Genomic DNA, 19,621 nt, shown 5'->3' with positions numbered 1-19,621 from the left:
CGGCGACGGCGATGCGGGCGGCGGCGACGCCGACTCGGCGCCTTCCACCGTCTACGTCGGGACAGAATACGAGCTGATGGCTGCGGCATGGATGGAGCGGCAGCGGGGAATGGAGTCGGTGGCGCAGGTCGGTGGCGCAGGCGATGACGGTATCGATGTGTCGGCCGTCTGGCATCGCCCTGACGCTGCCGCTGCCGCCGATAGTTGCGGCGATCCGGTCCATGTGTGGGCACAGTGCAAAGCGCTGGCCACCAAGGCCTCAACCGTCCACATTCGCGAACTGGAAGGCGTCCTGCTCCGTGTTGCTCAGCGGCTGCCACACGAGCACCACCTCGGCATGCTCATCTCGTCGGCGGGCTTCTCGGATCCATGCCTCTCCTACTTTCACGCCTCGTCCTCATCAGCCATGATGGCGCTCACACTAGGCTACGATGACGAGCTTGTCGAGGCCCACATCAACCGCCAGGCCCGTGCCGTCTTTCCCGATCTTGTCTTTGCCTCGCTCCTTGATCCCCAGCGCCGACGCCTCCTCGCCATGGTCTATTACGGCGTCGTCCTCGACACATCGCTCTCACCAGACGTGTAGCAGTGTAGCAGTGTAGCATACACAAACATCCATGCCGTCATAGTCGAGTCGCAATGAAATCAGAACGTCATCAGTGACCCTCGCCCCATCCTCCTCCCAAGCGATTTGTGGCAGTCGCAGCGGCACGTCTTCGATTCGCCCACAATGAACCCGCCGCTTCCGTTTCTGTCCACTCGACTCGACACCCACGAGACCAAGCCGGACAACCGCAAGCCGGTCTACCACCTCGCACACACACATTGCAACAATGGTACGTAGAGCAGGCATACACTTTGCTCTCATTTGCATGGTTGCTCGTTTGGCATCCCATTACTTTCCTCAGGCCCTCTGCTTTGGCATACCCGCCCTCTTGCCGTCCGTTGCGCGCGCCAAGTGACCAAACATTTGAGACATTCGTCAGTCGATGTCGTCACTATCCTCAAGGTCACAGTCCTGGTACGGGCGCTAACCAACAGCTACACAAGTCTGGGTCACAGTGCCTATATTAGGCAAGGTTATATCTTGGTAGAGCTTGTTGGCCTGTTTCTAGCCGATACAGGCAGCTTGCTTGGGCTCGGATTGTGTCGACAGTCGGGAGGAGGGAAAACATGTCGGCTCGGGCAGGTTGTAATTTTGGAGCCTTTCGGAGGGGCGGGGGGCATGCAGGAGCGATAGGAGGACGATGAAGGACTTACATTTGGGCAACGTGACGTATGCTTGGATTGGGATCAATGATGATGATGCAGGCATCCACAAATGAGAATCTGCCGCCGGCGGTGATGCGGCGGCTGGTGAAGGAGCTGAAGGCTATGAAGCGGTCCCCGCCCGACGGCATCGAGCTCGTCATTGGCGAGGAGCTGTCGCAGGTGACGGCGGACATTACCGGGCCCGAGGCGACGCCGTTTGAGGGTGGCGTCTTCCGGGTTCTCCTCAAGCTGACTTGTGAGTTCCCGGCTGCGCCTCCGGCCGGCTTCTTCCTCACCAACATCTTCCACCCCAACGTGAGGCCCGAGACCGGTGAGATCTGCCTCAACATCCTCAAGAAGGACTGGAAGCCCGACCTTGGCCTTCGCGACGTCCTTCTCACCATCAAGTCGCTCATGATCTTCCCCAATCCCGAGTCGGCGCTCAATGAGACCGCTGGCAAGCTGATGCTGGAGGCTTTTGATGAGTATGCGTCGCGAGCGCGCCTCATGACCTCGATCCACGCCACCCCCGCCGCGGCCCGTGGCGACTCCCTTGCCGCATCCAAGTCGCAGCCTGTGGCGGCCGCCGAGGCAGCCGCTGGCTCTGTCACCACCGCCTCGACCACCCTCACCGACGCCACCAACGCCCCGGCCTCCACCGCCCCGCCGTCCAAGATCGCTACAAAGACCGCCGCTGCGCCCAAGGGCGTGTCCAAGAAGAAGGCCAAGGCCGGTGGCAAGAAGAAGCGCGGCCTCAAGCGTCTGTGATCTCTCGGTCATGCCTCGCCAGTCTGTGTCTTGAACGCTGTACCTATTCCTCCCCTTGGCACCGGATGCGCCATCCACCGGATGCACCATGCACCAATGAATCTTGCCAACCCTTTATCTCCTAACCCCCCCCCCCCAGCCGCTGCTGCGCGCAGCGATTGTGCGCAGCTGTCGCCCCCGCCACACTCACCCAACGCCCAACACTCAACACTCAACACCCAACCAGACCGCCAGCCCACGCACTTGTCGCCATCGACTCTATGGCAATGGATACCAACACCGAGCGCAGGCTGTTGCGTGTGGCAGACCATGTGGCTCTCGGCCTTCTCGAGAGCTGGGAGCGGTACCTTGAAGCGCAGGGCGAGGTGGAGGCCTCTGTCCGCTCGGGCTTTGTCTCGCTGGCAAAGGCAAGGTTTGACGGCAAGACGCTCTCGGGTGGCATTGGCGCAGACGGATGGGACGAAGCTGGTATGCGGGCGCTTGTTCGGGTGGTGGTCACTGAAGACGCATCATCATCATCGATCGACGACAACATTAACAACAACAGCAGCAGGACCAACGTCACCGACATCGCCTCCACGCCCTCGCCCAGCGGCCTCTCCCGTCGTATCGCCCGTAATGGTCACTTGATTCCACACCTGGACGCTATGGCCGATCCCCACTTTGACGTGACTACCTGGTTGGCCGAGATTGATCAACAGCTGGCATACCTCCCGGCTCGTCTCCCTCCTGGGGCCAAGATCAGGGATGAGGACTCGGACGAGGTTATCAAGGTCAAGGACCCGCTGCGATGGTACGGGATCATGGTCCCGTCCTCGCTGCGGACTGCTCAGTCACGCTTTGTCGCTGCTCTCGACGCCGCCCTTCTCGCTGCAGCTGCCTGGTCCAAGATCGTTGTCCTTGCCCACACCTATGCCGCTCTCGATAAGGTCCTCTGCTTGAATGGTGTCCCCGATGCAGCTGCTTCCGACCCAGCTGCTTCCGACCCAACTGCTACCGATCCAGCTTCTCCTGACGCAGCTGCTTCCGATCCAGCCGCTCCCGATGCAGCCCGCCCAGCACCTGCTTCCGACCCATCGTCTGCCTAATTCCCCACCCTCAAGCAAATGATACCTATTTGCTGTGTACTCCTGTAGTCATCCGTGCCCGCCCATGACGTTATCCATGATATGTACGAGGTAGAGAGACGAGCGACAAATGATGGGTGTTCGTTCGTTCAACGAACGTTTCCCGGCCAACAACAGCGGGAGACAGCCCGGACCGGACGACGAGAGGAAGGCCAAGGGTCACCGCACTGTGAGCCAGTTGGAGTAGAGCACCATGGGAGGGTGCTGTTCCAAGGCTGCTGGAGGTAACAGTGGCGTGGTTCCAGGCAGTGACGGAGCCGTAGTACGTCCCTTTCTAACTTTCCCATCTACGCCCTTTTCCTGAGCCAACTGCGGCCTTTCCCACCCCCCCCCCTCCCCTGTCCTTCTCCCTCATACCAACCGCCACCCTCTTCCGCTCCCCTCCCCACCACCACCACCACCATCCACAGCCACCCTTACTACCTCTACCACACTACCACCACCACCGCCACCACCACCACGCCAACTCACCACAACGACGGCGACTCACTCTGCTTTGCCCTTACATGCACCCCCCCTCCCCCCCCCCTCCACTTCAACTCTTCTCGTCAACCCCAACCGTCAACATGCTCTTCTGATCATCATCATCATCATCATCATCATCATCATCATCATTGTCATCATTGTCATCGTCATCGTCGACATCACACTTGCACCTATCATTAATCGTCGATCGCCGAACTCAACTATTACATGGCAATCTCATCACTACAGATGCAAGCTGTCGATGGGAGCTTGACACCTCGGTACGAGTTTGACGGCTCTCGGCTTCGAGTCGCTGGCGTCACTGCCATCCCTCCATCAATTGTGGAAAAGTACTCGCAGACAACCTCGTTTGTCGATCTATCTTCCTGTGTACGTTCGCTTCCTTTCTTCTTCCCTCGTCCTCTTCCCCCTCCCCCGCCTCGTCCCGCAACTCACCCGCGCACCGCCATCCCCACAGGGTCTCCTCGACGTCAGCTCGCTTGAGCATTTGCAAGACTTTCCGCGTCTGACAGGCCTGGCACTTGCCGACAATGCACTGGACACGCTTGTCGCCTTTCCGAACCTGCTCCGGCTGACGGATCTGGACCTGTCGCGCAACGCGCTCGGCGACGTGCACGAGATGGTGACGCTTCTCAGCTCCAAGACGCCTGCGCTCAAGACACTCGACTCGCGGATGAACCCGTGCTGTCCGCACCCGCGCTACCAGGTTGACAAGACTGACGCAGACTACAACATCTACCGCAACTATGTCCTCACCCGCCTCCACTCGCTCGAGCTTCTCGACGAGCAAGAGGTGACCGAGGCCGAGCGTGAGGCCGCCCGCGCCATTGGCCGCCTCATGGGCAAGGGCACCGAGCTCACCCCGCTCGCCACCGGTAGCGCCGGTGAGCCCGACGCTCACGGTGGCTCGCTCCTGCATGCTGCCACAGACACCTCGCTTGCCATGCGCGATCCCGAGACCGGCGCCCTCCTCACCCACGAGCAGGCCCTCATCCTCAAGCGCCGATCGCTGCACAAGATCCGCCGTGAGGTCACCGCCGCCGCTGCAGGCAACGCCGCGCCTGGCTCGTCCGGCGGCGACGTTTCGGACGAGTCGCGGCGCATGGTGCGGTCGCTGTCCACGACCACCTCGTCCGACTTTGTCGAGACCATGCTCTCGTCCATGGACATTGTCCACTACCAAGAGGGCGACCTCATTGTTCGCCGTGGCGACGTCGGCTCGGCCATGTTCTTCATCATCGCTGGCACTGTTGAGATCATTCTTCCCGACCGCGCTGAGGGTGAGCAGCGCCCAAACCCGACCTGTGCCTCGGGCGACTTTTTCGGCGAGATCGCCATGTTTCTCGAGCGCAAGCGGACAGCCTCAGTCCGTGCCGCCACAGACGTCGACGTCTGTGTCCTCACTAAGGACATGTGCGAGGCCGTCCTCTTCCAGTATCCGCTCATCCATCACGAGTTCCTAATGCTCGCCCAGAACAGGCTGCAGGCCGATCTCGACGGCCAGGGCTCTGCCGCCCATGCCACGCCGGCGTGGATGAAGTCCGTCGCCCACGCCGTCGAGAACATGGCTTCGCCGTCCAGCTCCCCGTCAGGCGCATCCCGTCCGCGCGCCGGCCCGAATGCTGGATCAGTCCGATCACACGCTGAAGCCGGCTCTGCCACCGCTTCGGGCGACGCCCTCGTCGCTGCCTCGGTATCAACAGCAGACATTCACGAGCAGCGCCGCAAGCTCCGCATGGGCGCTCTCCATCGCCAGTTTGAAGAGTGGGACGTCGAGCAGAACAAGAACACCACCCACCGCCGCAAGATGAAGGCCCACAAGCGCAAGTGGTTCTCCATCAACGTCGCGCGCGGCATTGACCAGTACGACATTCCCAAGTTTCTTAAGGAAGTCCTTGGCTCGATGATCACCCAGCACTACGAGGGCGGTGACTACATTGTCCGCCGCGGCGAGCGCGGCTCGTCCATGTTTTTCATTGCCCGCGGTGTCGTCGACATCGAGTTCGACGCCCCTGCCGACGGCTCGGCAAAGCGCGAGAACGTTACCCTCGGCGCTGGCGACTTTTTCGGCGAAATCGCCATGTTTATTGAGGGCAAGCGGACCGCCTCGGTCGTCGCGCGCACCGAAGTCGACCTCTCCGTCCTCACCAAGAAGGTCATGGACTCGGTCCTCTCCAAGTACCCCATGATCAAGGAGGAATTTGTTCTCCTCGGCCAGGAGCGTCTCCGCAAGGACCAGCAGTGGGCCTCCATTGTCGGCGGCGAGCCCAAGAAGCCACACAACTGGATGGAGAAGATTTCCCGCCGTGCAGGTACCCTCTTCCTCAAGGCAAAGTCCGGTACCGCAGACGACGCAGACGGTATGCCCGAAGGCGCACTCTCGCTCGCTGCCATCTCACCCTCGGGCTCCCAGCTTGCCACCGCACTCAAGTCCAAGCGCGACGAGGTTATCTCGCTCATGCGCCAGTGCTACGTCCTCTTCGACTTTGAGGATCCGCAGGCCGACCCACAGGGCAAGGCCCACAAGCAGCGTGCGCTCCTCACCTTGGCAGAGGTCTACGGCACAGGCACCGACGTCGCCATCGACGAAATGGAGTACCCCGTCCTCCTCTCGCTCCTCCGCGCAAACCTCCTCTTTGAGCGCCCGCGCCCACCGGGCCTTGTCACCGAGCTCCATGCCGCAGACTTTGACTTTACTGACGAGCCGGAGCCGGCCCTCCTCAAGTCGTGGCCGCACGTTGAGGTTGTTTACCACATCTTCAAGTCGTTCCTCAAGCACCCGTCGTTCTCGGTCACCCTTGCCAAGGAGTACATCACGCGCGACTTTGTCGCAGAGCTTCTCGACCTCCTCAACTCTTACGACGCCGACGAGCGCAACGCGGTCAAGGACGTTCTCGTTGTTGTCTACTCGACATGTACCTACCTTCAGCGGTTCCTCCGCGACTCGATAGCCCACGTCATCCTCACGTTTGTGTACGAGAACGAGCTCCACGCAGGTCCGGGCGAGCTCATTAAGCTCGTCCACGAGGCCGGCATGCTCGCTCACTTTGGCAATCCACCCGCGCCTGACGGTGTCCACTACATCTCCTCGGTTGTCTTTGCCCTCTTCAAGTCGGCCCAGCTCATCCGGTTTATCGATCCCCTGCTGGATCTAGTCAACGATGCCGTCCTTCCGCTGGCGGGTATGCCCAACGCCCTGCTCAGCTTTCTGGTCAAGTTCTGGCCCGCACCTCGGCTGCCAAGGAGGAGCTGTTCCTCCGTCAGGTTGGTGCAGTCTTTGACACGCTCGGCCCCGCCGGTGCTCTTGCCCTGCCGGAGCCCACCCGGGCCGCCGCCCTTGAGCGCGTTGCACTCTGCATCGAGTCGCCGCAGCTGCAGGTTGCAGAGCGTGCACTCAACATGCTCGGCACAGAGGCCTTTGAGGCCGTCGTCAACGCAAACCTCCGCTCTGCTCTTCCCGCGCTCATTGGCCCGCTCTACCGCAACTCGCGCTCGCACTGGGACCGCTACATCAACTCGCTCACCTACGACCGCCTGCAAGCCATCATGGAGCTCGACAAGATGGCCTTTGCCACTGCTCTGCAGGACTATGCCAAAACCGAAAGTCGCGCAAGAAGGACGAACGCGCACGCGCCGCGAGGTGGGATCGCATCGCCGCTGTCGCCGCGTCGAACCGCGCCGCCCGTGAGGCCGAGCTTGCCCAGTAAAAGCTCGTGACTACACCATCACTCCATCTCCCCATCATTGCCCCAAACCCAATACTCAGGCCGCACATTCCCTTATCGAATCGCCAGGTCATGGCGGTGGCCACCACACCGGGTCAGGTAGCCGACCAAGCGCAACCAGCTCACACACCGCACTCGCCCTCGCCCTCACCCTCACCCTCGCACCACTCTTCCGTCTTCCACTCGTCTTGCTTTTTCTCCGCCGGTGCTACCGGTGCTACCTCTTCCCGGCTCTAGTAGACGTCCTTGGCTGCGGCTGCCATGTCGTCGACTGCGCCGTCTCGGACGGCGTCGGCCATCATCAAGGACCGACTTGCGTCGTACCACCGATCGTTGCAGAGGAGGACTCCGGAGCGGACGGTATCATTACATGGCGGCCAATATGGGTATGGTGATGGGTACCTCCAGTCGCCCTTGGCGGCGACGTCTGTTCCGGGATCGGCCATCTCTGCATCCTTGCCGCGCAATGCTGGCGTCCTCTCGCCGCCACATTGCTCGCCACAACCATCGGCGTCGGCGTCGGCGTCGGCGTCATCATCACCATCGGCATCCGCATCTTCTTCATCCACAACATCGGCATCGTCGCCAAGGTTGACGCCGTCGCTGCACGAGGGCGGATCCTGTGAAGCCGGCGCAAAGCCGTTCGAGTGGACCGGTGCAAAGGTCGACACGCATGATGCTGCCCACGCGCCTCTGCTTGGTGGGCGAACACGAAGCCGCCGGGCACAGATGGTGCGGGAAGCTGGGGTGCTCAAGTGGATTTCATACTATGTGCCGATCGTCCACTGGCTCCCGGTGTACTCGCCGAGCTTCCTGCTGTGGGACGTGCTTGCCGGCGCCGCTGTGGCCGCCATGCTCCTCCCACACTCACTTTCGTACGCCACGCTCGCGGGACTGCATCCTGTGTATGGCCTGTATGCTGCCGGTGTCCCGCTCCTTGTCTATGTGGTGTTTGGCAGTTCGCCGCAACTCTCGGTGGGCCCGGACGCGCTGGTTGCGCTCCTCGTGGGATCATATGTCAAGCGAGCAGGGGCCGGGGTGGCACCCGAAGCTGCGGCAGCGGCACTGACGCTGGTGGTGGGCGTTGTGTGCATGCTTCTTGGGCTTGTTCGGTTCGGGTTTCTGGAAAACGTGCTCTCGTCGAGCATTCTGGTGGGCTACCGCCTCGGCGTTGCCATTGTGCTGGTGTGTGACCAGCTCGACGCACTGTTTGGGCTCCCGCAGCAGGCACACGTGTCTGACTACGCGTCGATCCGCAAGATAGGATACGTGTTCACCCACTTTGGCGAGGCGTCGGGTCTCGCCATCGCGTGCTCGCTCTCGTCGCTGGTCTTTCTTGTCGCCACGTACTGGCTCAAGCAGCGTGTGGTGCGGCAGTGGCCGGTGTCGCGGGCCCGGACTTGGGTCCTGCTCTTCCCCGAGTTTCTTGTGGTTCTTGTTGTCATGCTCCTTGTCTCGCGGTGGGGTGAGCTCGACAAGCACGGCGTGGCTGTTGTGGGCCACACCTCTTCGGGGCTGCCGTCGGCTCGGCTGCCGACGTGGGAGCTTCTCGGGCCCGCAGTCCAGTCCGGGACCGCCATCGCCATCATCGGCTATGTGTATTCGATTTCGGTGGCCAAAGCGTATCCTGCGCGGGCGACGGCCAACACGCCGCGGCTCTCCGGCAACCGCGAGCTTGTGGCGCTGGGGCTGGCCAATGTCGCCGGCGCCATCTTTGGCGCTTTCCCAGTCTTTGGCGAGTCGTCGCGATCGTCGCTGCAGGCGTCCACCGGGGCGCGGACCCAGGCCACCGGAGCCACGGTGGCGCTGCTCTCGTTTGCAACGCTGCTCTGGCTCACCCCGACGCTTTACCACCTGCCGATCGGCGTCATTGCTGCCTTTATCCTCCGTGCCGCGCTGCTGCTGTTCGAGGGCCCCGAGGTTGTCTTTCTCTACTCGCTGCGGGCCATGTCCGAGCTCGCGCTTGTAGGTATGGCGCTGGTCATCACGGTGGTGTGGGGCGTCGAGGCTGGCCTGCTAGTCTCCATCGCGCTCTCGCTCTTGCTTGTCATTCGGGCCTCTTCATTCCCGCACTTTGCTATTCTTGGCGAGCTCCTGCTCTCCGAGAACTCGCCACACGCGCCGGGCTCTATCCAGCGGACCTTTGTCGACATCAACCAGTTTCCGTCGGCTGTTCCTCCGGCCGACACGCTTGTGCTCCGAGTGGACGAGTCACAGCTCAACTTTGCCAACATCGGCCAGCTGGTGGCAATCCTGGACAAGATCGAGCACCTCGGCTCGGTCGACGCCCATCCGTCGCAGCGCGACGAGCTGCACACTGTTCTGCCCAAGCTCCGGGCCGTCATCCTTGTTGTCGCCGCCGTCCACCACTTTGACGCTGCAGCACTGGCAGGCCTCAAGTCGTTGGTCGACAACTACCGCCTCCGCGGTGTGGCGCTCTACCTGGTCGGTCTCAACGACCATTGCAAGATCCAGCTGGTGGCCACCAACCTCATTGCCCGCATCGGCGGCTCGTCGCTCTTTTCTACCGTCGGTGCCGCCCTCGACCATGCCGAGGGCAAGACTGACGTCTCATTCTCGTCGTACCCGACCGCTGCTGCTCAGCTGGCGCTCTATGGGACAACTTGATCCCAACTCGCACCTCATGTGACAAACGTGGCCTTGTGTCCGTCGACCCGCGTCCAGCACGCAACGCAAAACGCCGGCTCGATGGCTGCTGCGCAGGTGGCGCAGAGGAGCACATGCTCGCAAGGCACAAACATGGCGTTGGCCGTAGCGCTCCCGCAGGCTCGGCACCCGTCGCCGTCGCCTGCCTCTGCTCGCTCGGAGCTCGCGCCTTCGCCGCCGTCGCCGCCGATCGGCGGGAGTTTGGCAAGAGCATTGAGCGCGCCAAGGTCGAGCGCCGTATGCTCAAACGAAGTCTGCTTGATCGGCCCGCGGCAGACTGGACAGCGAGTAAAGTGTTCGCTGAGCGTTGAAAGGCATGCGCCGCACACAACCCGGTGGCCACACGGCTGGAGGAGGCCATCACGAGGGTGTGCGTAGCAGATTTGGCACAACTCTCCGAGCCGCGATGCCCCGATCCGCTTGCCTGCACTCTTTCGCCGGCGCCGCTTCTTGGTGTTTGGCGAAGTGTCGAGAACCCTGCCGAGTTTGACCGGTTGGTCGGTGACCTCGTCAGTCTGGCGATTGGCCACCGTCCTCGCCCCAGACCTCGACCGCGCCCGGGTTGGCGGGCCCGGAGGCGGAGCCGGTTGCAGACCTGCGAGCTCGATCTGTCTCTCCGGCTTGCCATTGGCCATGCCGTTGCTGCTATTGCTGTTGCCACTGCTACCGGCTCCGCCGTCCATCACCCCGCTGCTGCTCGACTTGGCGCCATCGGTGAGCACGCCTGTGTCGAGCGCAGCCGACTCTCCCGCCGCCTCGCGCGCCAGCCTCTCTGCCCGCAGTGCTTCCCCGAGCTCACCTGCGGTGGAAGATCCTCCTGTCCATGCCTGTGCGAGTGCAGAGCTTGATCCGTACAGCGCCATGTCCGCCGAACGGAGAGTGCGGTGCGGTGAGGGGAAGGGGCAGCGGGGTGGAGACGCCCGAGTGGCCACCGCCTGCCGAGGGCGGGGCCGCCCGGCCCTGCCAGCATCACCCTTATCACCCATATCACCCGTATCACCCGTATCACCCATATCAACCATATCACCCGTATCACCCATATCACCCGTATCACCCGTATCATCGGCAACCCTGGCGCACCAGATCAGCGTGACAAGGCCAAAGCACGGCGACTGATCAGGCTACCACAAGCATAGACGCGCAAGTGTAGACGCAAGCGTGGAGGCATGTTCACACCATCATCACCCGACATCACACGCCATGACGACATGTGAACAAAAGAAGCCCCCATCACACCGGAACGCTAGCTACACAGATGACGACATCAAACAATGTCTCGATCAAAATGAGGACATTTGGCAAACGCCACGTGGTGACACCCGAAATGACCCATACCCAGCCAAAAGGCCAGAGGGGCGAGAGACCAAGCCAGAGCCAGTGTCAGAGCCGAACAGTTCGAGTCTAAGACCACCTCTCTCACACACACACACACATACACACATGACGAGTACCACTGCATGGACATCTGAGGCCTGGAAGGCGCTCGCTGAGCACAAGGCTGAAGTTTCGCCGCCAACCTTTTCGGTGGCTGCAGCTCTTGCCGACGACGATGGTCGGCTGGATAAGCTCTGTGTGGCCTTTCCCGACTCTGCAACGGCTGATGCTACGGGTGATGCGGAGGAGGATGTTGCGGGCATTGGCCTCCTCGCGGACTTTTCCAAGCATCTAGTGACCGAGCGAACGGTGGAGCTTTTCGGCGAGCTGGCGGCTGCCATGGACTTTAACGCTCTCCGCGCTGCCATGTTTGCGGGCGAGCACGTGAACGTGACCGAGGATCGCGCTGTGGGCCATGTTGCGCTCCGCACACCCGAGGCGTACAAGTGCCTCTACGATGACGGCGCATCGTCGTCATTTGACTTTGCCGAGGATGGCGCCGAGGCCGTCGGCACCGTCCTTGCCCAGATGAAGGCCTTTGCCGACTCGGTCCGCAGCGGGACGTGGAAGGGCGCAACGGGCAAGGCCATTGCCTCGGTCGTCAACATTGGCATCGGCGGCTCGGACCTCGGCCCGGCCATGGTGGTTGGCGCGCTCGCGCCATACGCAAAGGACGAGCTCGACATGCACTTTGTGGCAAACGTCGATCCGTCGAACCTCACCGAGGCGCTCGCCAAGTGCGACCGCGAGACGACGCTCTTCATTGTCTGCTCCAAGACGTTTACGACAGCGGAGACGCTGGCCAACGCCAACGCGGCCAAGGCGTGGCTGCTGGATCCGGCGGGCGGGCTCGACGACGCCGCCGTTGCCGCGCACTTTGTGGCCGTCTCGACCAACAGCGACGGCGTGGCGGGCTTTGGCATTGACCCGGCCAACATGTTTGCCTTCTCTGACTGGGTCGGCGGGCGTTACTCGGTCTGGGGCCCAATCGGGCTCTCGGTCATGCTCGCAGTGGGTCCCGAGGCGTTTGGTCGCTTCCTCGCCGGCGCGCACGCCGTCGACGAGCACTTTCTCACCGCTCCGCTCGCGTCGAATATCCCGTTCCTCATGGGCACCCTCGACTTGTGGTACACCAACTTTTTCGGCTACACCTCGCACGCCGTCCTCCCCTACGACCACAACCTCGGCCGTTTTGCCGCCTACCTCCAGCAGTTGACCATGGAGTCGCTGGGCAAGGGTGTGACCCGCGACGGCGTCCCGCTCCCGCCGCACCTCGTCACCTCGGGCTCGGTCGTGTTTGGCGAGCCCGGAACGCCGGCTCAGCACTCGTTCATGCAGCTTCTGCACCAGGGCCAGGTCGTGCCGGCAGACTTTCTCGTCGCGGCCTCGTCGCATGCAGCCATCGGCACCCAGCACGAGATGCTTGTCGCCAACGCCGTTGCCCAGGCTGAGGCACTCATGGTGGGTAAGAGCCACGACGATCCGGCCCGCGCCTTCTCGGGCAACCGTCCGACGACCACCTTTATGTACCGCAAGCTGACCCCGGCTACCCTCGGCGCCCTTATCGCCTTCTACGAGCATGCTGTCTTTACCGTCGCCGCCCTCCTCGGCCTCAACGCCTACGACCAGTTTGGTGTTGAGCTCGGTAAGAAGCTGGCGTCGGCCATTGTCGACGACTTTGCCGCGGCCTCAACCGATGGTCACGACGTCTCCACCGCCCGCATCATGCAGCACTACCTGGCTCTCCGCTAAATATCACACAACATGCCTCGCTTGGACGCACATCCTTACCAGCCATGTACATGCGCCAGTCTCACACCCGAGCCCTCTCGCTCCACTTCAAGTCGTCCGAGTCGTCCGAGTGAACCTCCGGTACGTGCATCTGCGCCTCACGGAACCGAATTGTAGTGTACCACATGACACCAGACACTGCGCCAACCATGCCGACCACAACCTGCGATGAGACCGGGGAGTTGAGATAGATGACGCCAAAGGCGAGAATGAGGATGAGCTTAAAGTGGCCCACAACGTGGTAGGTGAGCGGTGAAGTGTAGAAAATGAGCTGCGCCGATGAGAGATTGAGCGAGGCGGCCATGGCGCAGGTCAGAATCATAAATGGGACTCGGAGCGAGCCGGCAACGTTAGGATCGAGGTCGTCGCGGATGAGTGCGCGGAGCTGGCCGATCTGGTTGCTCTCAAAAAGAATCGAGGCCGAGGCAAAGCATATGCTTGACCAAAGAAAGAGGTGAAAGTTGAGCTGGTAGGTCGAGAGACCGAGCTCGGCCGGCTTGGACTTTGCCCACAGCGAGGTAATAGCCGAGGACAGGATGGCGATGATCGAGCAGGTGGCGCCCGTCACTGTCGGCCGATCGCCCGAGCTCGTCACAAACGCCACAGAAAGGCAAATTACTAACAGTGCTGCCTGTGTTGCGAGACTCACACTCTTGCGGAAGAGCACAAACTGAAGAACGGTAGTGACCGGCGTAACCAGGAGCTTGGAGAGCTGGTACGTGCCGACCGAGTTGAACTTGAGCGAGAGGTTGAAAAAGGCAATGGTAAAGAAGAACGAGCCAACCATGAGCGCCAGATCTTTGGTGGGCATGGGCTTGTAAGTTTCATAGCCAAGCTTGATGAGGCCAACCACTGCAAGCCATGAGCAAAACAGGTGCAGCGCAGTAAGGAGGAGGATGGACTCGAGGCGGACGACGTCGAACAGCCACTTGTTGACAAGAATTAGGCCAACCGATGAGGCAACATTCCATCCCACGTAGCCAACCGAGACCAGCATAGAGGCCGACGGCACAGGCACCTTCACAGCACCCATTGCAGCAGAGAATGAGATTTTCTGCAGACTCACCCGCTACTTGCTTCCTCCACACTCACGTGCGCGACGTGTCCTTGCAAGTTTGCAACTCAAGCGTGCCGAGCGCAAGCTTCGTCTCCCAACCCCGAAAAATGACACAACCCGTTCGATGCCGCTACCACCGCAGATACCCGTCATCGAAGCTACATACCGCCACAAGCTTTCATACGACTATATCCTTCCGTTTCCTGCAGCCTGCACATACTAACATACTAATCATCCGCCATTTCACTGCAGGTCTGGCTCCATCGGACCAAAAGATGCTCATATGCTTCCGTGAGCAGGGCAGCTCACCGCTCACCTACACCACCGCCAGCCCTCCCAAGAGCCACCAGCGACAACCAGCGACAATTTCAGTGGATTTTCGACGTGATCTGTAGTACGCAAGGCACGATGATAACATCAGTCCACTGGTAGCGATCGCATTCCCAATCCTATACCCAGTTTCAACTTGGCTGCTCGCCTGCCGGAGATGCAGCCAGCGAGTCGACGAGTGGCGGCCGACCGGCACTGACTCGGCGAGCAACCGACGACCCAGAAGGCGCATTTGGCAGAAACACGACGGCCGATCTTCTCTGCAGTATACGCATGCATCTAGTAACCGCTTGCCGTGCCCTCCCCCTCCCCAACCAGCACTAGCAAGGTCAGCGGCGTCTTTCTACTCTAACTTTGTCCATCTTTGCCAATACGGCAAAAGCAATACACACCAGATTCAATTATTCCTTCCCATCAATTGCTGGCTACTCGTCGAGCTTGTTGGCAACTGGCAACGGACGAATGCAGGGCGAGTCACCCCGTCACGCACCGTTTCACTCCCTCACCATGCCCATTGAGCTCGCCGAGGTGAGCTATGAAGAATCAAGTACGTCTTGCATACCTTTCCACCGCACGGAGTGGGGGAATGAGGGAACAGGAGTTTGGGGGGGGGACAGGACGGGGAGGAGGGGATGTAAAGGGGGGGGGGGGGTGACTGTGTACGTGGCGGTGCTCGCGTTGGCGATTCCAACGAAATGGTTGGTAGCCGACATGCGCTGAGGGGGAGAAAGCGGTGCTGTGGAGTGGGGGGTTGGTGTTAGGGAGGAAGGGAGCAGGGATGAAGACTGACCATGGAAGGGAACTGGCGGCTTGTGTACGTGTTTGGGGTGTGGGATGGGCGCCAGACGCGGTGCGTGCTATGCTCCATGAGCACGCCGACAATGCGTACTTTGTGTCGCGGGTGGCTCTGATCAAGACCAAGGGGCCCGAGCCGCGGCTGCTTGTCATCGGTCAGAAGCATGTGTACATGCTCAAAGCTGGCGGCAAGCTCTCGACTAGCTTTTCGATTCTGGAGCTGCGGGCGGTGGTCTCTCCGGATGAGACGACGGTGAGCCTCTCGTTTGCGCAGCCACCGCTCATTCCGGCTGCGATTGCCACGTCGGTCAACTCGAGCTCTGTGGCGACGCTGGACATCAAGACGCCCGCAGCGACCAACGTGATCACGTGTCTCGCGCGCGCGGTCTCTGTGATCTTTCCGGACAAGCCGGCAGACTCGGGCGAGGGCGTCAAGTTTGTGGTGACACCGCCGACACGGGTCAAGAAGCTGCCTGTGGATGCACTGGCTTGCGGCAACTACGCGCTGGCGATGGCAGTCATGTCATCGTGGCTCGGCGCGCCACTCCGCGAGGACATCATGTGGGATGTGGAGAACTTGTTTGCCGTCAACTCGGTCAAGGACTTTAACGTGGTCGAGTTTGACGAGGTCCGCGACTACCGGCCGCTCCTGCTCGCGCTCAAGTACAACTCGTGGTTCCGCTGCTTCACGGCGTCGGGCCCTAGCGTGGACAAGGATGTGCTGAAAGTGCTGGCTGTGGTGATGCGGACCAACGGCCACCTGGAAAAGCTCAACTTGTCGGGCACCGGGCTCAAGTCTGAGTTTGCGGGTGTGTTTGAGGCGATGGCAGCCAACCCGTACCTTGCGGTCAACAACCTCGACCTGTCTGGCAACGCGCTGGACCAGGCGTCGTGCGACGCGCTGGCCAGCCTCATTGTCAGCCTCCCGCACGGCCTTGCCTCCCTCAACCTCTCCGGGTGCGGGCTGAAGAAGAAGACGGCGATGGTCATTGTCAACGCGCTGAAGAAGAACAGCCACCTTGTGTCGTCGCTCGACGTGCTCGACCTGTCGGGGAATGACCTTTCCGGGTGCACCGCTGGCATGGCAGCCTTCCTGGCGCAGCCCAACTCGATCGGGACGCTCAAGCTCGCGGACACTGGGGTGGTCATCGAGCAGGTGCTCTCTGCGCTTCAGCGCGGGTCGTCGTCGCTGCGGACGCTCGTGCTGGACAACGTCAAGTTTGGGGCCAAGGATGCCAAGGCGCTTGTCCGCGTCCTGCAGGGTGCCGAGTCGCTCAAGGCGCTCTCGCTTGCCGGGAGCAAGGTCCCAGTGGCTTCACTTGGGGAGATCATTGGGGCCATTGGCAACAACCCAATTCTGCACGAGTTTGAGCTCAACGCGGCAGCCAACAGCTTTGGTCCCGACGGCGGGCGGGCGCTGGCGGAGGCGCTTCCTGCGGTGCGCAACCTTTCCAAGCTCAATGTGGCCGAGAACGAGCTGGGTGATGACGGCGTGCTTGCGCTGGTCATGGCGCTGACACAGTCGACGTGCCTGGAGACGCTTGTGCTTGACGGCAACTTTCGCGGCAAGCCGACCAAGTCGCGGCCGGCGGCCATGGACGCACTCTGCTCGCTCATCGAGTCCGAGTGCCCGCTCACCGAGCTCTCGTTGGCAGGCAACGCCAAGGCTGCGCTCAAGGCTGACACGCTCATCTTTCTCGACGCGCTCGGGGCGAACACCTCGCTGACCAAGCTCGACATCTCGGGCAACCAGATGGGCGACCGTGGTGCGGCTGCGCTCTCCAAGGCACTCCAGCTCAATGACACCCTGCGATCGCTGTCGTGGGACGAGAACGGTACATCGCAGGTCGGCTTGCAGCACTTTAAGACCGGCCTCTCGCGCAACTACTCAATCAAGGCGATGCCGCTACCGCTCATCGACATCAACGCCTCGCTCCGCGACCCGGAGCAGGTCTATGCGCTTGTCAACGAGATCCAGGCCTCGCTCTTCCGCAACCAAAACCCGAACCAGTTCCGCGCGTCGGCGACCGGCCTCACCGGCGTCTCGTCGCTCAACATGGTCCGCGCCGAGGAGTTCTCGCGCATTGTGCAGCGGATCCGGGCAACCGGCTCAGGCGCCGACCTTGAGTCCCACTCTGCAGCCATTGCCGACGCCGAAGCCACTCCTGCGGCGCAGACCGAGCTTGCCTTTGCGGCACAGTCGATGGTGGCGACGATGGAAGTTGATCTCAAGAACATGCTCGACGAGTTTGCCTCGCAGGTCCGCGAGTACTACGCCGACCGGGCCCGCGACATGCAGGCACGGCTCGGCGAGCTGTTTGCGGCGCGGCTGCCGTCGGTGGCGGACACCCGCGATGAGCTGGTGGCCTCGCTCGCCGACCACACAGCCCTAGTCCAGGTCGAAGAGCTCTCCAAGCTCTTCCGTGGCGTCACGTCAGAGCTGGTCAACCTCGGCGGTGAAACGTGCGCCTCAATGGTCGACATTGCCGCCGAGCATGTGTTCCAGGCTGTCGAGATGCGGCTGCAGGACGCGCTCGACGACATCGAGGGGGTGCGGGCGGCGAACCGAGCGGCGGCCAAGGCGGCGCAACAGGACGCGGCGGCAGCCAAGGCCGCCAAGGCCGCCAAAGACAAGAAGAAGAAGGAGAAGAAGGTCAAGGACAAGGACAAGAAGAAGGACAAGGTCAAGTCCAAGGACAAGGTCAAGTCCAAGGACAAGGTCAAGGACAAGGTCAAGGGCAAGTCCAAAGACAAGGGCAAGGCCGAGGTGCCCGACGGGCCGGACGTCAAGCTCGAGGAGTTTGAGCGCAAGGAGGCTGCGCTCGAGCACAAGAACCGGGCGAGGGTGGCGGCCGCACCCAAGCGCAATCGGCGGCCGCCGTCGCGGCGGCCGCGCAACCGGGGCGGGCCGTCGGCATGAGCAAAGGGAACTCTTTCTCTTTAATCCTAGTGAGCAGTGCTATTCAAGCTTGCGCGGGCGGTAGACAACGCGACCGAGTGAGGACTTGCGGAGCTCGGCCGAGGCCCAGTCAATGGTGGCCAGATAGACCGACTTGTACTCAAAGGCCGGGAAGTCGAGAGCAGCGCGGGTAAAGAGCTCCTCGGCGACATGCCATCCGGCCATGATGGCCAGCGCGAGCGAGACCGAGTAGTGCGTCCGCCCGTGGATCTGGACGTAGCACATGGCGGCGACAAGGAGCCAGGCCGAGCGCTCGACAAGCCACATGGCCAGCGGCGAGAGGCCGGCGAGCACGTCGCCGATGGCCGAGTCGCGGACGGTGTGGCGCCAAAGACCGGCAAAGAGGGCCAAGTACATGACGTTGATCGACCAGAACGACGGCGAGCAGGCGATGAGCGAGCCGGCGAGCGCGGGGCACTCGGGCCGTGGAAACGGAGCATACGTCAGCACCATCATCGGGACCGAAACGAGCGAGAGAAAGAGCCAGAGGGTAGTCAGTCGACCCAGCAGGACCATTCGCTCGTGCGCGACAACAAAGAGCGTGACAAACATGGTGCTCGCCACCGCCACAACCATCTGCGCGCGCTCGTACAGCAGCTCGATCGGAGTGGCCGGGCGTCCAGTGCCAACCTGCACGCCGGCATAAGTGAAGCCGCGATCGGGCAGGGAAGCCTCAGCAGCAGGCACCTTGTTGATGGTGTAGTACGTTCTGAGGAGGCGGGAGAATGTTAGCCACATCGCCCGCACCGTGTCCGATACGATCACCGTATCCGCAACCGATCACAGCACCGTGTCCGATCAAGAGCGATATTTCAGAACAGAGTGAGTGCATGCAGAGAGAGACCGCATGAGAGTGATCATCATTACCCGCCCCCCCTCTTCCCCCTCCCCCCCACCACCTTCCGCCCTCCCCCTTCCCCCCCCCTGCCTTTCCGGCTCACTCGCTCTCGGCGGGACCGACGTACCTCACCCACAAGGCCAATGAAGTTGCCAAGACAGCAGCCAGGGCAAACAGAACATGCCGTACAGCTAGGTGCTGCATGACTTCCTCCCTCCCTCCCTCAATGGCAAGTCAAGTACTCGCGAGTGACGTTGTGCCGGTGGCGATAGCGGAGGCAGCGACAGTGACAGCAAAGTTGGCAGAGGGGGGGGGGGGAGGGAGGGGGGAAGAAAGGGGGATCAGAGATAGAGGTGAAGGGGGGAAGGGATCAAGATGCCCTTTGATGCTATGGATAGGTAGAGCATGGGGATCAGAGGGAAGGAGGGGGGGGGAGGGAGGGAGGGGGGGGGA

General features: G+C 61.7%; 10 protein-coding genes across 10 annotated transcripts; 7 read left to right on the top strand and 3 right to left on the bottom strand.

Moving 5' to 3' along the window:
• Positions 1-109: 109 nt before the first annotated feature.
• Positions 110-586, top strand: AMSG_00540 (uncharacterized protein; the record flags this gene model as incomplete). The annotated part of the gene is made up of 1 exon (XM_013907360.1): positions 110-586. The coding sequence occupies one exon, from the start codon at positions 110-112 to the stop codon at positions 584-586; it is 477 nt and encodes a 158-aa protein (XP_013762814.1).
• Positions 587-1,215: 629 nt separating this feature from the next.
• AMSG_00539 (ubiquitin carrier protein) lies at positions 1,216-2,136 on the top strand. The gene has a single exon (XM_013907359.1). The coding sequence runs from the start codon at positions 1,279-1,281 to the stop codon at positions 2,017-2,019; it is 741 nt and encodes a 246-aa protein (XP_013762813.1). The 5' UTR covers positions 1,216-1,278; the 3' UTR covers positions 2,020-2,136.
• A 140-nt stretch (positions 2,137-2,276) lies between these two features.
• On the top strand, positions 2,277-3,107 carry AMSG_00538 (uncharacterized protein; the record flags this gene model as incomplete). Its single annotated transcript, XM_013907358.1, has 1 exon — positions 2,277-3,107. Exon 1 carries the CDS (start codon positions 2,280-2,282, stop codon positions 3,105-3,107), a length of 828 nt encoding a protein of 275 aa, XP_013762812.1. The 5' UTR covers positions 2,277-2,279.
• A 216-nt stretch (positions 3,108-3,323) lies between these two features.
• AMSG_00537 (serine/threonine protein phosphatase 2A) lies at positions 3,324-7,983 on the top strand (the record flags this gene model as incomplete). Its single annotated transcript, XM_013907357.1, has 5 exons — positions 3,324-3,408; positions 3,861-4,001; positions 4,090-6,814; positions 6,850-7,236; positions 7,766-7,983. Exons 1-5 carry the CDS (start codon positions 3,340-3,342, stop codon positions 7,981-7,983), a joined length of 3,540 nt encoding a protein of 1,179 aa, XP_013762811.1. The 5' UTR covers positions 3,324-3,339.
• Positions 7,984-8,017: 34 nt separating this feature from the next.
• AMSG_00536 (RNA recognition domain-containing protein-containing protein RRM) lies at positions 8,018-10,023 on the top strand. The gene has a single exon (XM_013907356.1). It carries the CDS (start codon positions 8,087-8,089, stop codon positions 9,983-9,985), a length of 1,899 nt encoding a protein of 632 aa, XP_013762810.1. The 5' UTR covers positions 8,018-8,086; the 3' UTR covers positions 9,986-10,023.
• On the bottom strand, positions 10,000-10,659 carry AMSG_00535 (uncharacterized protein; the record flags this gene model as incomplete). Its single annotated transcript, XM_013907355.1, has 2 exons — positions 10,000-10,301; positions 10,455-10,659. 2 exons carry the CDS (start codon positions 10,657-10,659, stop codon positions 10,000-10,002), a joined length of 507 nt encoding a protein of 168 aa, XP_013762809.1.
• Positions 10,660-11,369: 710 nt separating this feature from the next.
• On the top strand, positions 11,370-13,169 carry AMSG_00534 (glucose-6-phosphate isomerase). Its single transcript, XM_013907354.1, has one exon. The coding sequence runs from the start codon at positions 11,465-11,467 to the stop codon at positions 13,148-13,150; it is 1,686 nt and encodes a 561-aa protein (XP_013762808.1). The 5' UTR covers positions 11,370-11,464; the 3' UTR covers positions 13,151-13,169.
• Positions 12,973-14,345, bottom strand: AMSG_00533 (drug/Metabolite transporter superfamily protein). Its single transcript, XM_013907353.1, has one exon. It carries the CDS (start codon positions 14,220-14,222, stop codon positions 13,212-13,214), a length of 1,011 nt encoding a protein of 336 aa, XP_013762807.1. The 5' UTR covers positions 14,223-14,345; the 3' UTR covers positions 12,973-13,211.
• A 1,073-nt stretch (positions 14,346-15,418) lies between these two features.
• AMSG_00532 (myosin-I binding protein) lies at positions 15,419-18,481 on the top strand. The gene has a single exon (XM_013907352.1). The coding sequence runs from the start codon at positions 15,436-15,438 to the stop codon at positions 18,289-18,291; it is 2,856 nt and encodes a 951-aa protein (XP_013762806.1). The 5' UTR covers positions 15,419-15,435; the 3' UTR covers positions 18,292-18,481.
• On the bottom strand, positions 18,297-19,393 carry AMSG_00531 (uncharacterized protein). Its single transcript, XM_013907351.1, has 2 exons — positions 19,296-19,393; positions 18,297-19,039 (listed from the first exon to the last, which is right to left on the bottom strand). The coding sequence occupies exons 1-2, from the start codon at positions 19,370-19,372 to the stop codon at positions 18,331-18,333; spliced, it is 786 nt and encodes a 261-aa protein (XP_013762805.1). The 5' UTR covers positions 19,373-19,393; the 3' UTR covers positions 18,297-18,330.
• Between the last annotated feature and the right edge of the window lie 228 nt (positions 19,394-19,621).

Source organism: Thecamonas trahens, assembly GCF_000142905.1.
Source record: "Thecamonas trahens ATCC 50062 unplaced genomic scaffold supercont1.2, whole genome shotgun sequence".
Classification (NCBI taxonomy): domain Eukaryota; order Apusomonadida; family Apusomonadidae; genus Thecamonas; species Thecamonas trahens.
Note: the sequence above shows the minus strand (reverse complement) of the source record. Positions and strands in the feature narration are given on the sequence as shown.